Genomic DNA, 18229 nt, shown 5'->3' with positions numbered 1-18229 from the left:
CTTTAACTGATTCATCAATATCAGATTGATTTGTTTTTATTTTACAACCTAACATAATATACATTAATCAATGTAACATAAATATTGTAGTATTAATTAATTTGGATCATAATTCAGTTGCTGAACGGTCATAAATGTATAATTAAAACATTTGAGTTTCTAAATTTACGAAAACGTTGTGATTTTTTTTTTTTAGTTTACCATTTGATAGATTTACTTATTTAACCATTAAAGTGGAGTTTCCAGTTTTTATTTTATATTGTGAGTTTAATCGCTAAAACAAACAATTCCTTTAAATCATATAAAAGTTTGTAAACAGTAATTTTATCGATACAAAATATAGATAATTCAAATGACTTTTTTCAATGTAGGTACCTAAGTGGAAACACTAATAGTTGATCAAATATTAAATTTGCACCAAAATCTTCATTAAATATTATCGTTTTTACAATATTATAGTCTTATATCAGACTTCAGAGTATAGCAGCCAGCAGGGACATTAGCCGGCGTATATATTTTTTCAAGGACCAAATAAATGTTTGCAATAACAATAAATTTACGATTAAAAAGATAATTTCGCAACTTTTATATAAAAGTAATGACAATCAGCCGGCTTATCATGTTTTATCGTGCGCAATAAAAATAAAATCAGTATTTTGTATTCACATAATTACAATACTATATACAGGGTGATTTACCAATGTTTGGTGATCAACCTCCTTTTCTTTTTCAATAATGTAGTTATTCAATATCTGATTTTTAGAATACTGAAATAGAATTAATTACCATATTTTAAAATTAATGAAATTTTTTTTTACTATTTAGGAGAGTGTACTGTGAAGATACAAACTTCTGTTTGTCAATTGACAAACTATATACTATAAACTATTGTTTAATGGATAATTTTTCTGAAAATGATGACATATTAAAATCAAAATACAAACGAGTATTTTTTGAATTATTTAACTTTGTGTCGATACTATATAAGGTCCATTATAATGGGTTTGGAAGATATGGGGGCTATGGTAAGTTGAACATTTTGTTAATATTATATATTAATACCTATATCAATATTTATAATTTATAAAAATGGTCCAAGTTGGTATAATATATACCAGATTTGATATTGCATCTATTTTGTATATTTGTAAAACCATTTTTAAAGAGTATATTATTACCTTCCATATCAACATGTTAATGACTGAAAAAGTACTGGTTTAAATTTTAAATTATAGGCACATACATTTTTTTTTAAAAATTACTCATTAAATATTTTACAGTAAAAAGGGGAAGGGTCTCATTTGAATAAACAGAAGTTTGCATTGCTACATGGCACTCTTTAAGAGTAGTAAGGAAAATTTCAAGTATTTTAAAATGTTGTATTGAAGTTTATTTATAAAATTCGAAAATCATAATTTGAATAAAATTACCTATTAAATTAAAAAATTGATGCGAGCATTCTTGGTTAATCGCTTTGTAAGACAACTTTAAATTAATACTATCAGTCGACAAAGTATTAAGTATGTTTTACTTTGTTTTCCTTCGGTCTTACGTGCTTTGGTATCATCTATGGAAATTAAAATTATAGATAGTGATTGTATCAACTGATTTTTAATATTTTCTCTTATTCTGATGAGTGATTTTTGAAAAACCCTTCGATCGCATTCTCGATTCCCATTATTTTATTAATTACATTACAGAGGTAATAGAATACAGAAAACAGCATTGGAATGAATTGTTAGCAATAAATTAACCATTTGAACGATTTAAGTCGATTTCTGGTGCACTTAAAATTGTTTACATTTTATCGTCCACTGAATGTTAACATTTATTGTATATTTTATACCCTAAAAAACGTACGCTGTACCGACGAGAAACAATTTTTCGAAATATATTTTATGCTACCCATTTAAATAAATACGATTAAATTGAAATAACTCTCTATGGGTGTAATCAATTAGGTACCTGTTCAAAATTATCTGCTCAACGGGTGCAACATTTAACTGTCAATAAACATCGAAGAAATCAATAACTGTTGTAAATATTTGTCTAGTTGATTTTGGTTATGGCAACTGGTGTCAAAATAGTTTTATATATAATCAAAATATTATATATGTAGGTACCTATACGTACACTGTAAGTATAAACCTACATAAAAGTAACTTTGTTATTTAACTATTTGATAAATTGTTTTGAATTATTACTGTTGATTATACTTACTAAACTTTTTTTACTACCTATGTATCCATTACTTAACGTATTTCGGCTTGATTTCATTTTTGTAAAAAATACAATTTATATACTTGTTTTTATTTGAAACTGATTAAATATTTTTTTTATGAATTATATTCAATATTGATGAAGTCATGACATAATAAAACACAGTTACCAAGAGTGAACCGCTAAACGGTTAATCAGACTTCAAATGTTAATTTGTTTTAATTTAACATTATAGTTGAGCGATTATTGGATTATTACTAAAAATCACAACACTCGTGAGATCTTAATTTTAACATTTATTATTTCGTGTTTATTTTCACACATTGTTAAGACCACGTCTTTTGAACTGTTATCTGAAAATCCTTCACAGTGAACGTACAAGACAACTATTTTTTTTCCGAAACAATAATCATGTTGACACTGTCTGTATGACTGATTGCGTTCACCTGTTTTATCTTGTAGTCTTTTTTTTATGTTTCTCGATTGATTCCTTTCGGGCGATTCACCGTGTGACATTTAACCTAATGAGTCCATCTGACTCCCCGTGTTATCCACATGACTATTACTATATTCTACTAATGAATAAATAAAATATACGAAAACCGCCAATTGCCAAATACGGCGCTGGCTATAATACTATTGTCCTCATTACCATAATATACCTTCATATTATAAACTACTTTTTATACATCTAATTTCACTTCTAATTTCTCCGTAAATTATTTGATTAAATTATTCAAACTATATTTTTTGTAAAAAACAACTGTTTTATATTTTTACTTCACTTTCTACCCACGCATTGATGCAAATAATTGAAAATGTGTAAAAATATAAGTATAAAAGAATCTTTTGTTGTTTACATAATATATAGGTATATAAATCTAAATTTGATAAATATATACGTTAATCGATTAATATATGAAGTCTTGATTCACAATTATTAATGGTTGTTTGAAAATCGATGAGCTGTTCGCTGTGTTCGCGGTTAAAAATACATTTTTCATAATAATTCTATGTGTACTGTTTGTGATTATACCACATTGAAATATACGTGTTATTGAAAAAATAAGAACTTAAAAAATATTTCAAACGTTCAAATACACATTATATTTTTTTACTCACTCGGACGTGTGATCGTAGATAGTTCGTAGTAATGTGTACAGAGAAATGACGACCAACGGCGTTGACCAGGCCAACGTCCAAGACCAACGGACTAGAGTATCTTCGGACGTAAAGGCGAACACAAGAAGAGTGTGCAAATAAAAACCTTCAGCCAACATCCACGCATAGTTGGTTAGCAAAAAATAGTGCAGAATGACGTGTAGTATTTGACACCACCACTGTAGGAACATAAAATCATAAACAATATTTGTTAGGTTATTGTTAGTAAATATTCCAGTGGCGTATTTAGGTTTTAGTCTTTTGGGCGGGGGGGGGGGGGGTGTATAATTTTATCCAGTAGTTCTGCCTTTAAAGTTAGAGGTCTTAAGTTAGGACTCCGAAAACTTTTGTATATGTTATGTACAGCCTATGGAGGGGGATTGGTTCTCCCCCCTCCACCCGTAAATACGCCACTCAAATATTCTAACGCTTTTAATTTCTGAAGGAAAATTCTGATTAGAAAAAGTAACAGTGATATAGTAATATAACTGTATAACACTTAACGAAAACGTATTATGCTCGAATTGACAAACATTATTTCAATAAATTCCAAGAGCGTCCAAAATTAAAGTTATTTAAATACGAGATCCTATGTTACAAATATTTAATAGTTTTATTATTTCATGATTAATCGGGGCTATTCATTAGTCGTTCACTTAGAAGTTTTACAGTTGACTGACCACAGGAAGAGTTAATTTAAAATTAAAATTAAATACTACTGAATCGATATTGAATTCAAAACTCATCAGCGCTTTCATTTTATCTATCGTTATCAAGCCATAATGAAACTATTTTAAAAATTAGATGTGGATGCACCCCAACCCCAACCAAATGACGCGTCTGTTTATAATACACAGTATTATCATTATCAAAGTTGTATTTAATTGTTCATTAAAAGTTTCATCAACTACAACTTTAAAGCATCTTAGATGTATAATATTATTTCAAAATAAGTAAATGTGGGAAATTGTATAGAATAATTTGATTTCCGAGACACATTATAAAGTTCATAACAGAATTTTAAAACCACCCTCCATTGAACATTACGAAATAACTATTTAAAAATAATTATTTACCTACTAAAATGTTAAAATAAATGTAATATTCTATTTTTAGTGTAATTTCTAAAACGAAAAAAAGGTTTTTCAAAATGTATTTAACTATGAATTAAAAAAAAAACATATAAAATCTATTGCGAATTCATCAAACCCGAGATCAAACCCGAGAAGTTAATTCAACTATACAACTTAGTAGAAACTTTTTACGGATGAGTAAGAGTGAGTTATAATGAGGAATTAGATTTATAAGGAAACTATTCGAAACCTCATTTATATTCTTAGCTGGGCTTAGTTAAAACTGAAAATATTTACACTTAACTCTACTTTCACAAATCTTCTAATTAATCGTATTTGATAAAATCTGAGCAGATTTAAGCTAAAATGTATTATGTTTAAAATTGCTTATTAACCAATATTAACAAAATATCATAATTAAAATCGTAAGTACCTATAACGTTTGTTTTATTTCGAAAATAAAATTAACGAAGAAAAACGAATAAATGATTTAAAACAATATATAATTTCCTTAGCGCCTCAGTGATCTAGTGCTAACATCGGGCTTAATAAATATAAATCTCACGTGTGCTAAAAAAAAGTTTGACTTTTACGATTAGTTTTTTCCCTCTTTTATAGTTTTACCTTACGATCGTATTGAGTAAATATTTTTGCACTGTGGCCCTTCACGTTAAATATTTTACGAATATACGTTTTCTTTTTTAATAACGCTTAAGAGATCCTTGATTATATACCATTCATTTCAAATGATTTTTTAACGTTAAAAAACAACGAAAAATACACCACGGTTAAACTGCGTGTTATAGTCCGTTTGGTTGATAATCATTAATAAAAATACAACTAATTGCAACGTAGGACAATAAAAAAGTAACCAAATTAAAAATAATAAGAAAGAAAAAAATTTAGATAATTTCAGTCAGGTAAAAACTAAAACTAAATGAAAACACAAGACAAACTAACACAATAACCACATACTAAGGTAGGCAAAGTATACAGATAGATAATCTATGGAGTTTATTATTTATTAAAAACTGTTCCACATAAATAGCTAATTCGTTTAAAATACCTAATATTTTGGTGCAAAGTTTATTAGTCGGAGGTTAGACTGTAGTTGAATAAAACAATGGAACAATGCGCTCATCGACTATAGTTCACTTGTCAAGACCTATTGAATGGGGTGTGACTGATAATCAACTAATGGAATTCAATGTGGTTGAAAAATTATCAGGGAATAGACAGCAAGCCAACGTCTTCTCGTTTGTTAGGATACGCGTCAAGGCCTCTGCTCGTTCCAGCACCTGACAAACGTTACTTTTACTTATAAAAAATAATTTTGTGAAATCCATAAATATATCAACGTTGCATTGCTATAAATTTAAGTACTTACTAATGGAAAAATGTAATTTAAATTTTTTTTAAAGGTTAAACATTATAATAATTATAAAGAGTACATTATTTTTTACAGTAAATATATTTTTTTTTTTTTGCAAATTAACTACCTAAAATGATAAAGAGTAGGTGATAAAATAAACTTATATAGCTATATCTACTCATTTATAAAATATTTGTTTGTTCATATCATATTATATAGTGTATACTGTATTACTGTCTCATTGTAAGACATTTGCTTGCTCGATAACTTCTGATTGTAATAATATATTGAGGTAAATAAAGTTTTTATTATTATTACCTATAAAATACATTAAAATTACTTTTTTCTTTTATTCAATTGAATTTTGAATTTATTTTTTCATTATTTTCGTTTTTTACACATTTGTAAATGTCATATATATTTATCAATCTTGTATAAATATGACAAACGTTAGAAGGTAAAATAAAAACAATTTACACTTGAGCAAAGTCAAGTTTAAAGTAAACCGAGATTTTAGAGTAGGTACATAACATATTTAAAAAAAAAATATATATTTCATATGGGTAAAATCGAATACAATAACTTTTTATGAATACAATATTAGGTGCATAAATGTTTTAATTTAAAAAAAAAAATTATTTATTTAAATTCCCTACGTTTGAAACGATATAAATGGAGTCTGGTTATAATCATAGAGCTTATTTATTTTTTGTAGGTTATTAAGTAATACAGAGGTAGGTAGTTTATATATAATGCATAGGTTTTTAGATTATGTTAGTTTCAGTTTCAAACGAAAAAAAAATATAAAACTAGCTCCTTTATTAAATATCTTTTGAAATTATGGTGAAATATAGATGAAAAATATATGTTGAACAGCGGTGTTATTAAAATAATCATTCAAATACTAAACTAATGTTTAATATTTCGGATTTTATTTATTTTAAATCGGTACCTAACACATTATATTTTATAAAGACAATTTTAAACATTAATTGAAACTTAATTTTACAAATTACATGGTACTAACTATACAGATTACAAACAGTATAGGTAAATACGTTTATTTAACTATATTATATTTGTTGAAGCTTTTGTGACTTGGTACATTATTGTTAGTAATTTAAAACCCACTAGGCAGACACACCTGCCTATCTACATGATATATTTATTATCAAAAATATATTTTACTTCGGAAACAATCAGTAACAATTATATTTATTCGATGAAAAATATACAGTTTCAATAAATTCTGAAACGGATTCAAAACTAAAATCAAATTAAATCTATTCATTATATGACTATAGTTAATATAATTCTTAGAAATAAGGGGGTAGGTAGAAAAAGAAGATTTAATTCTTGAACTAAATGTAAGAACTTGAAACCCATTTGGAGAAAAAAACTTGGGATATTATATTACCACTTAATTAATTATACACAAACACCACATCGAAATACTTCGGCGAGTACGTATAATTTACCTAAGCCATACAGTGTGGTTAGTAATATCAGTGGGCGACGTATTCCTATAATCTATTTAGTACCCAAACATGCGAATTGTAAGCGTTATTGTAATTTTATTTTTCTTGTAAAATTGTTAAACTTGTAAAATTACAACTTGTTAGGACTGAGATTTATGTAAGATTCTTAGCTGTTGGAGTTATTATCTATAAAATTTAATCCATTTAATATTTTATACAGTACTTTTATGATGGATCGAATATTTAAATATTAAGTATGGGTATTTAAGTTTTTAGTTGGTTAGTTAGTTTTTTACGAATGAATAGTATCTATGCTTCAAAATTATAGCTTGTTTTATGTAAACTAAACTAAATACCTAACTTCATGATTTTGCTTTCATGGTTAACAATATTATATTATTTTTAATTAGTATTAAAAAAGTTGAATACTTATTGGTTATTGAACGTTTATATGCGGATTATGTCTTACGAATGAAGATATACTATTATATTCGTTCATATGTGAAGTTGAAGAAAAATCAGGGGGAATATAGCTTAAAGAAACCATATAAACCACTACGAGGATCCAAACGTGGTTAATAAAAGTCGGCCGGTTAAACATTATTTGCAACGTGAAAAATAAACGCCTTTTGAATATTTAAACTAGGCATGATATGTACAACTTACGGCAAACCATGTGGCGCGTTGATAATACAAAAGTGAAAAAATAAACGTAACATTTTTGGTATATTTAAATAAATATACCTATGATAAAAGCGCGAGCAAAAATACACATTGGTCTTGTGTACAACGAGTTATGAAAATAAACACGCGGCGCTGATGAAAAACTGATAGGAAATTATTATTTCGAGAACATGTTATTGTATAAGTTATTATAACACACCGCAGAATATATACCTATATCGTGTATGCGGTCGTAATATGCGAGCGCAGTCGTGACAGCATAATATTTTCTATTCGAAGGTGAAACGGAGGAAAAATATTGTTATTGTGTGCTCGGTTCGAGCAATACCCTGTGGGTATTTTGTTAGAAAGCCCCCCCCCCTCCACCACCGCCATCACCCAACGTCTTCGGTTAAATTTATGCACGACGGCTCGGAAATTTACATACCCCGTTGTGAAGTACGACTGACGGATGCTCGACGACCAGCCTGTACCACAGCAGCCATAGGAGGTTATTGATAGCGAACGACGTGAACATGTGCGTGTGCAATGTGTTGCGTGCACATCTCAGAGACCTGTAAGTAAAAAAGGTAAACGTTTAGACGTGTATATAATAATACATTATTATTATTATTATGTCGCCCACAATAGTAGTTGTTAACCGATGACGTGTTGTGGATGCGAAACCGTAATGGGTTTTTTTCTACTACGGGTTTCAACATAGATTTTACGCGACGAGCATACCTAGACAAATATTTTGTGATCGGCACCCATATTTAATTTAATACGGGACTATAAGCGTTTGCAGACAAAAAAAAAATCTATTCGACTGTTGTGCGCATACGTTTGGTTATAGGTATAGTCATGCCGGTTGTCTTGATGAATATTGTTATATTATAATATTATTATTGTGGACAGAAGACGATAGCTGTTAGATAATAATAATATATATAGGTAAAATGATATTAGGTTTGGTATGGTAATATGGATAAACTTACATAGTTGCATTGTGTAAAAATGTACAGATTAATTATTATTGTTTGTACAGCTCAATGCAACTGTTGGGCAAAAGGTAGCAATATTATAATATTTTTGTATACATATATAATTGAAATATATTATATAAAATTACGCATAAAAATCTATCCTTATTTCAAGAATACGTCGAAGTCAATCCAATGCTTTTATGTTAATAGTGTCATGAATTACTTGTGTTTTCAAAACAGGATAACACGCTTTTCAATGTTCAGTTTTTTTGAAAGGCACATCATTAATCTCAATGCACAGAACACATTACATATGTAACGCAGTTTATGTTTATTGAATTTCAAGTAAATTGGAATCATGAAAACTTATTTGACGTCAAGACGTCAGTCGTCAATGGTTCATATTTCATTTGTAAATTGATAAATAAACATTATTTTTTGTGCATGGTATTTTGACTGTTCAATGGTTGGTTACTGGTTAGTCGAATCACAGAATATATCAATAAAATCAAGTTCAAACAACTCGTACAGTTTGGACCTAGATTACCTACTTATAGATAGCTAATACGTATAACTGGTTACAGAATATCATTTAAAATTATTTAATTATTTTGATAGGTAACCTACCTATAGGTACTGAGTTTTATACTTCTATATATTGGTTTTTAATATTGATATTAAATAAATCATAAATAATGTAATACTTGAATCAATCTTGATTTGAATATAAATATGGAACACTATATTGAAATAGTTAAGTTAGTATAGTATAGTAAATGTTAAGTTATTATAAATTCCAGTGTGAATTGAATAATTTTTGAAATAAATATTTGAGAATTTCCTAAACTCTTTATATCAAATAGAAAAAATAGTAGTACATGTATAAAGTATATTTAGCTTTGAATTAATCGTCGCAATATATATCAAGCTATTTTCTAACTGAAGATGTGCTTCAAAGGGATTGACATTGTGTGAGCTTTTGAAAATTAAACGAGCTACTGATGAAATATAAGGAAAGTTCATTTCATTGTCGATGAAACCAAATATATATATATATTATATACTAATGGTGGGCATATGTAAAAGAGAATACCTATTGTAATTCCGTGTTCATTCATCGTCTTTACGATAATTAAATATCATCCGATAGTATTTTTGAAAACATTCTGGATTCATTATATAGATTATGATATTACGTCCTATGAATAACGTTTTTAAAAATATGTTTGATTTCATAAAATGTTTCATGCAAAATCTTTGAGGTGTCCAAACATTTAAAATGTATTATAATTCTTTAGACAAGTAGTTAAAAGTAGGTGACAAAAAAACCAACATTTAAAAAGTTTATGTAAAATTAAGTTATGCACTTTAACGTCTAACAAAAAAACATCTCGAACAAAATTTTAATTGTTTTTAGGTTCTATCAAGAGTTGATTTAAGAAATGCTATTATTTATCATTACTTTTAAATATGAAGGCATTCGTGGCGAATGTCCAATGCAATCTCCGTTATTGTTATTATAATTTATGGAGAGACCTTTACTTCTGACTTAACACTCATTAGTCTAATGTGGTCTATCATTACTCATTATAGATCGAATTACCTGTCTTATTTTAAAAATATTATTATTTATTGGGCACTTTTATTATTAAATTATATAAAAAAAGTTACTTATACTATTATAAAATAAAGTTCTTTAAACACGATAGTTTGACAATATGATTAAAATCATGGTTACGTAATAAATTAATATATTACAGAAATAAGTTTTAAATAATCTATGAAGTATATTATACATAGGATACTTTAAAATTGTATACGGTTAAAAATTAGATTAGTTTTAAAACGTCTTCTGGATAATAAAATTAAGCCAATTATTATTTATTTTATGGATTAAAAAGATACAAATAATCTAACGTGTAATATTTTATTATATATTTTTTTTATAGAAAATGCGTTTATTCAAAATAATTGTAATTTTATTCAAAATTAAATACTGAAAAATGTTTAAAAACATTGTTATCTTACATATTATATAATATTTCGATGTATGATAAATAGATTAAATACTTATATTAAATAAAAGGATATCTGTATCGAGTATCCGTAGAAGTAGATCCATTAAGTTCAAAAATAAACAAACGATTTTTAATAAAACACAAATTAACATGGACTCTTACATCAATGTACATAAATACTCCAACTGAGATATTTTTCCCTGATACCATGTACATACCCCAAGCCTCAATCCCCTCCCCCCCCCCCCCCCCGAACTGTCATCGACTTATTATTCAAATATTAGTTACACTTTGTATAGGTACATCAAACGCATTTTTATCATATGCTTATTTTAAATAAAGATTATATCACTATATTCACTAATACTACAATATTGTCCAATACAACATAACAAACTACTATAACCTAATGATTCTAATGCAATAAGTACCCACTTTTCATCTAAAATAGATTATTATATTTCGTTTTACTGTATTCCAATAATATGTATGGTTCACAATTTATATTTGTACTATTAATGTTTAATTTTCGGTCAAAATGAATTGTTTACATGTACATCAATAATATATTAAATAGGTATATACATTTTTTTTTCTGACAACAGTAAACCTTTTTTAAATACCATTCATTTATTTTACATTATTATTAGTTGTCAATCAATATTAAATATTTAAATTCATCAATTTGTTTAAATTAAGTGGAAAATTAATGTAGTGTCAGACCAAGCAATGACAGTTACTCGTACGTGTTTATTGCAATATCTAAATAAATTGTAATTCAGATATACTGATTAATAACTAAATGTAACTTGTGTAGGTACATTTTGAAAATGTTTATTGTTGAAATTTAAAATTGTATTTATTAGATATATTTTATATTACGTGCTATATTATGTTGAGTGATAGTTTTAACAATAAACACTTATTGAATCGAAATATTTTCATGATTTTAATAATTTTACTTAATTATGTAATTTCAATATCGTAATTTTCAATATATTTTTTATTTGATTTTTAAAAACTGATTTTACCCACTTCACTGTTATAGATTTGTCTGTGAAATTTCTAGAACACGATCATCAAAAGATATCTCTCGTAAGTAAATTTAATGCACGGGTATGGCTTATATAAATAATAGCAAACTGATCATATTTTATATTCTATGCTCTTACAACGATATCTTGAAACCATAATATGTCAATTCAAATTAAACAAAGTTAATCATCTTTGAAATAATATCAATATTATATAAAACTGCAGGTCCAACCAAATTTAACTTAATCCTCGATATTACAAAACAATATAGAGGTTTGTCTATATCAACGTGAGTTGCTAAACAAACTTTACACAAACAAATTAACATTAAAAACTATCCTTTACCTTTGCAGCCATCCTTTATCCAATTACAGTAACTTCGGTACCTATTAGGTAGTCATATTTTAAGTACTACTAATCGTATGTGCCTTTCATGTTCATAGATCAGTCATCCTTTGAAACTTTAGTAATGTCAGATTTATTATAAATAAATTAACTATTTTAATTTTCTTCGTAATAAGTACCTTTATCATGGCTCTGTTACATCATAACTTCGTTTGCATAAAATTGAAACAATTCAATTATGGATAAATTAAAGTTGTCGAGATTTGATGATATTTTTAAGTTCATTATCAATTAAATATTGCAGATTAATAAATATATTATTTTTTTATAATTACATAAATAAAAATATCCTTGGCTATTTAATCCACGAAATCAGTAAATCAGATCAAATAGAGCAACGAGTTAGCAATGATCTGCACGGGTCGTTAAACATTAGACGAGAGATAATATTTTGAATGAAGTATTGTGAAGGTAAGTAGTAAGATGCCAAATAGCAAGTAATAAAAGCATCAAATTGATTCTATTTGAGTACTTAAATTACGATTTCGACTCTTGAAACTTGATTTTAAGAACCTTAGACATCCATTTGCACATTCTGCAGTGTACTTTGTATATACATAAGTTAGATGCAGAATCTAGAAACCCATTTTTAATTTTTTTGGAAACGATACTAATGTTTTTATTTGTATGTATAACCTATAAATATAAACTTTTTAAAATTCACCTATTCGTCAAGTAAGTAAGTGCCACTAATGGGTGGCTTCTTCTTCAAGCAATTCATGTTTTTTTTTAACTCTTATATCTTATACGCTTATTGTGCAAAATGTATAGACTGTGTTTGTGCATTTGTAAAATGAAAAAAAAAAAATTCACCTAATTTCAACTTAATTACGGTGAAAGTTACCAGGTATCTACCAAAAAAAAAGCTAGAACTTTTAACTTACATATATTTAATGTGTCGCTAAACTATCATATTTTCTAATTCTATGAAAAATCTCCAAAATAATTTTAATTAGTTATTACCAAGCTTGACTTAACACTCGATACTCCAATCTCCTGTAGGACAAAAAGTATCTTGCTTTTTTAATTCAAAATACTAGAAAGGCGTTTATTCGAAAACAAATGTATTAGTATGTTACTATATATTATATTATAATTATTACTTATTACTGATAAGTGACAACACACCCTCAAATACTAAGTTTGGGTTCCATCCTTCACAAAGTGTCTGACACATTATGTCTATAGAACTTTTGCCACTATTTCTGTCATTAAAAAAAAAACAACTTTATTGCACTTTTGGTTTTGTTATGTCACAAGCTTTTAACCGGGTACCTATGGCACGAGGGATTAATATTAAAACCTAAAAAGTTTAATTATTATCCTCCACTATTCCTCCTGATTAAATCTTATTTATCGGACTGACATCTCCAGGTCCAGTATAACTACTATAACTTTTCGACATTGGAAATGACAAAAATGAATGCTGGTGTTCCACAAAAATGCCCCTCATAATCAGTGATAACCTTTGCTGATAAAATTTCATCCGGAAAATAGGTAAAATAACGCATTATTTCACTTAAAAAAAAATATATTTATTAATATTAAATTATAAGTACCTACATAAGTATGTTACTTGATAATAATTACATTGTACTTCGCTAAATGTCAACAATTACGATTTTGATATGATCTCCTATTGCAATACTGTGCATGTAACTTATTCGTATATCAAAATGTTCAACATTGTAACATAAAATACTGGTTAAACATTTAAAAAAAAAATATAAACTTAGTCTAGCTGTAACAAAAACTGTTAAATGAATATTAATGATGCTGATCATAATGATTTATTAATTATTATAATAAATTATTGGTATAGGTATCTAATAAGAATCCTTGATTAATCTGTTATTATTTTTAATCTTTTGTGTGGTTTTTATATCAGAAAAGTCAATACATTATTACTTACAATTTTACATTGTGCGATAATATTATAAATCATTCAAGAATCAAATATGGGAAAGAGCGGTAACAGAAACAGTGGCAGCAATAACCGAATTTCAGTTCATTGAATCGAAAAAAATCAATCACTGTATAAATATAATTCCATTAATCAAATATTGATAGTAAGATTTTTTCGTTTTTTTTAAATATGCAAAACATTTAAACAAATCAAAAATTAAAATCTTTTGTTTTTCAGCTTATGATAATTATGCAACATTTATATTAGTGAAATATTCGTTTTATGCTCTAAGATTGTGGAAAAGCTTGTAAATCAGTTTGTAAAATAATAGTTATATATATAAAGAATAATTGTCAAGCTATAATGAATTTTAGAAAAAATATTCTATAATATCAATGAATAGTATTTTGCTAACTTTTTTTAGAGCACATTTTTTTAAATATTAAAATTCCATTTTTTACAAGCATTTAAAAATCATAAAATAGGTACTATTACTATATTGAACCGGTACTCAAGCTTAACTTGGTACTTATTATATTGGTTAATTAGGTGTAAGTGTATTTTGTGAAGTGAAGTGGAAAGTATATCCCGTAAAATGATAAACTAATGTAAACCTTAAATATATACACAAATTAACTATAGGTTAATTAACTCTAAATTCAATTTTTGATTTCGATAAAAATATTCTGCTACGTGATTTGAAATTGAAAACAAAATATATTGTTTAAAGAAGTGAAAACCTTAAAAAATTAAAAACTAATTTTTTTTAAAATCAAAATCAAAAACTTTTTTTTATAGATAGATATTGGGTTTTAATTTCTTCAAAGTAAAAATTATGAAAAACAAAATATAATAATAATATAAATAAAATTGATAGGTAGGTACAAATACAGTACTAAGTGATAAATATATCACCTTGTTAATGCGATTTATAATATTTTAGCTTTGCTGTTTTTTTCTGGTTAAACATTTTTACACAAGACTGCATATCAGGATTCGTCATCATGGCGTACCAAATAGACCAACAAGTACCAAGTAAAACACAAATCACAACATTTAATTTACCATTCTGCTTCCGAAACATAATATTATGTGAAATGTGTGAACACCAAACTTGTATGATATTTGAATTTAATTCACTAATAATAAGTCATTGTAGGTACGTACTTATATTTATTACTTAGGTATAAGTACGGTTATTATTTGGGGCCCCGCACAAGTTTTCTCAATGGGGCCCGGTGTTCATGTGTATATTAAGAGAAATTAAATGAAATAAATAAGTACGAAGAAAACGATTCTGGGCAGAGTCTGCCAGTCAATCTATATTTGTAAAGATGTTTAATTACAAATTTGTATTGCTATTATTATTTGTATCTGTAATACCACAGGTTGAACTAATTTTTGTCATTTTGATATTATTAATATTAGTATATTAGTTAATTATAAATTAATAGATATTATTTCATGTAACATTATGGGTACCTTTTTTATTCGATGTCTATAGATAGGTAAGTACAGTGGCGCCGACTTGTTTTTCATTTGGTGGGGCAAAGTATAAAAATTAATTACCACCACCACCCACCACCCACATGATTATATTGTAAATTCAACTATCACAAAGCAAACACTGGGGCGAACCGCCCCATAAAAAATACGCGTTCGGCGCCACTGGGTAAGTATAGTCAAAATCGTCTACGCCAAAGTGGCCAAGCTATTTCATCCGGATTTGGTGTAATAATATAATATGCCGAAATAATTTAAGATTTCGAAGAAAAAACAACCGACATAAATCTTAGGCCTTAATTTTTTAGCCATCGATTCGTATAATAAAAATACGTATTACAACAACACTAGCGCGGGGCACTTCGCGGGGACCGAATTATTAACAAAGTATACACTCGTCTATGGTCTATTTATTATAATAATACTAGTAGCTGTCCGACCCGGTGTTGCCCGGGTAAAAGTTACTTCAGGTGAAATACATTATTGGCAATATTATAACTTATAACTATGAGTTCAAGGACTCAAAAACGCATTAAATGTATATAATATATTATATAGCTGATCCCGTTCACTCCGTTGCTCGTTAAAATATATATACCAACTCTATATATTATTATGATTCAAACTTTGTTCAATTAGTTTATTTAATATTCGGTGTATGATGTTGAAAACTTAAACATTTTTGTTTTCAGGCACACAACGGCGGTTCACGCTTTCGGTGTACCACTATTATAATAATATAATACAGGACACAAAGATAACATGGTATCGCGATATTGTTATAACATCACGGCTGCATCTGCAACCGTGTATAATATATTAATATTATATTATATTAGACTGTAAACTTACACATGCACGTTATTGTTATGATTATAATATAATATTATTACTATCGTATAAATTGCAATACGGAGGTCGAAGGCCGCACCAGGCTTGGGCTCCCGTTGTTTTATCGTCCCGGCGGCATCTCTAATTTCCCAACGCCTCCGACACGAACGCGCCTGGGTTTCGGATTGGCGGGTTTGGTGGGGGGGGGGGGGGAAGGGTCGGAAAGGCGCTCGCCAACACACGTGAACTATGATAAAATTAATAAAAACGTTCCGTGGAACATAATATTATTACCGATATAATATATTATTGTAGTTTATTAATAAACGGCCGGTGTGTTGAAACTGCAGTGTACTATATTATGATAATATTATATTATTATACTCGTGATATTATTATAGCTCTATGCGCTATTGAGTCTTGAAACAATATTTGTGAAATCAGTGATAGGTGACGAGCGTGTGCGGCTGATCGCAAAAGAATAATATTGTGACGAAAGACTATATTTGTCATCCACACCTATAAAATGTTCAACACCACAAGTTCATTTTCTTTGATCTGTTTTTAGTAATTTATTGCGTCTATAATTTCATTGATATAAGTCCGAAAAATAATTATGACTCCTTAATTCAAATATTAGATACTTATAATATTTATTCTTTTGGTTTTAAAAGTGCAAAACTTTATTATTATTATTATTATTATTATTATTGTGGTTCGGCGCGGCGCAGTGGCTGAAATCCATCACATAACGTGATTGAGAGTAAGCAACAGCCGCTGCCAGTAGTTCTCGGATGGGTGACCACCCGGGGCCCGGGCTCGTAGTGCGCAAAAACCTTGCCACACATACACGTGTTCCTAACCGACCGTACCATCCATTGTACCAACCATCCCAACCTTACTGTACAAACCTTACCAACCTTATAGGCTAATGACCTCAGTCGTTTAAGTCTTAAGCCTAACAAAAAAAAAAAAATGTGCATTATTTTTATTTTTCTATTCAGTGTAAAACGATCTATGCTATAATGAATGTTGATAAAATGCTGAAAATCGAACACACCGTCGTATATTATGGGTTATTCGCTATAAATTATTTATACAATTAGTCGTTAATCGTTTTAGGTAGATAGTAAGAACTCATTTTAATATTAGTTTGTATGTTGTTATTGATTACGATAGAGAATATATTATATTTGATGTAGATTTTTGTCAGTTATATGACTTACAAAACAAACGTGGAACCCTTTGCATATTAAAATATATATCATTTGTATCATTTGTATCATTTGTATCATTCGTATTTTAAATAAACAGTTTATATCAATGTGTGAAAAGTTTTTAAGTTATATAGCTGGTACTACTACACAAACATGAACGATTTCCAAGAAGCCATCCATTAGCAACACAACTTGGTGTTGTATTATTTATTTATTTTTGTTTTTTGGTAGTAAACGTGTCAATTATTATTATTAGTATTAGAAAATTTCATGAAATTTAAAAAAAATTAAATATTTTAAATGTGTGAAATATTGCAGTATTTTAATAAATTTTGTTTTGTTTTTAAATAAGTTTTATATT

At 27.8% G+C, this 18229-nt stretch overlaps 1 protein-coding gene across 1 annotated transcript in view; it reads right to left on the bottom strand.

The window, feature by feature from the left end:
- The window catches only part of LOC100166340 (calcitonin gene-related peptide type 1 receptor), a gene marked incomplete at its 5' end in the record, with an annotated part of 100518 nt that overhangs the window by 29406 nt on the left and 52883 nt on the right, over positions 1 to 18229 (bottom strand). The window contains 2 exons of the mRNA XM_016805568.2: positions 3343 to 3560; positions 8416 to 8542. Coding sequence (XP_016661057.2) covers positions 3343 to 3560; positions 8416 to 8542 — 345 coding nt within the window. The remainder of the gene's footprint in view (positions 1 to 3342; positions 3561 to 8415; positions 8543 to 18229) is intronic.

The sequence above is a fragment of the Acyrthosiphon pisum genome, chromosome A1 (genome assembly GCF_005508785.2).
Source record: "Acyrthosiphon pisum isolate AL4f chromosome A1, pea_aphid_22Mar2018_4r6ur, whole genome shotgun sequence".
NCBI classification, from domain to species: Eukaryota; Metazoa; Arthropoda; class Insecta; order Hemiptera; family Aphididae; genus Acyrthosiphon; species Acyrthosiphon pisum.
Note: the sequence above shows the minus strand (reverse complement) of the source record. Positions and strands in the feature narration are given on the sequence as shown.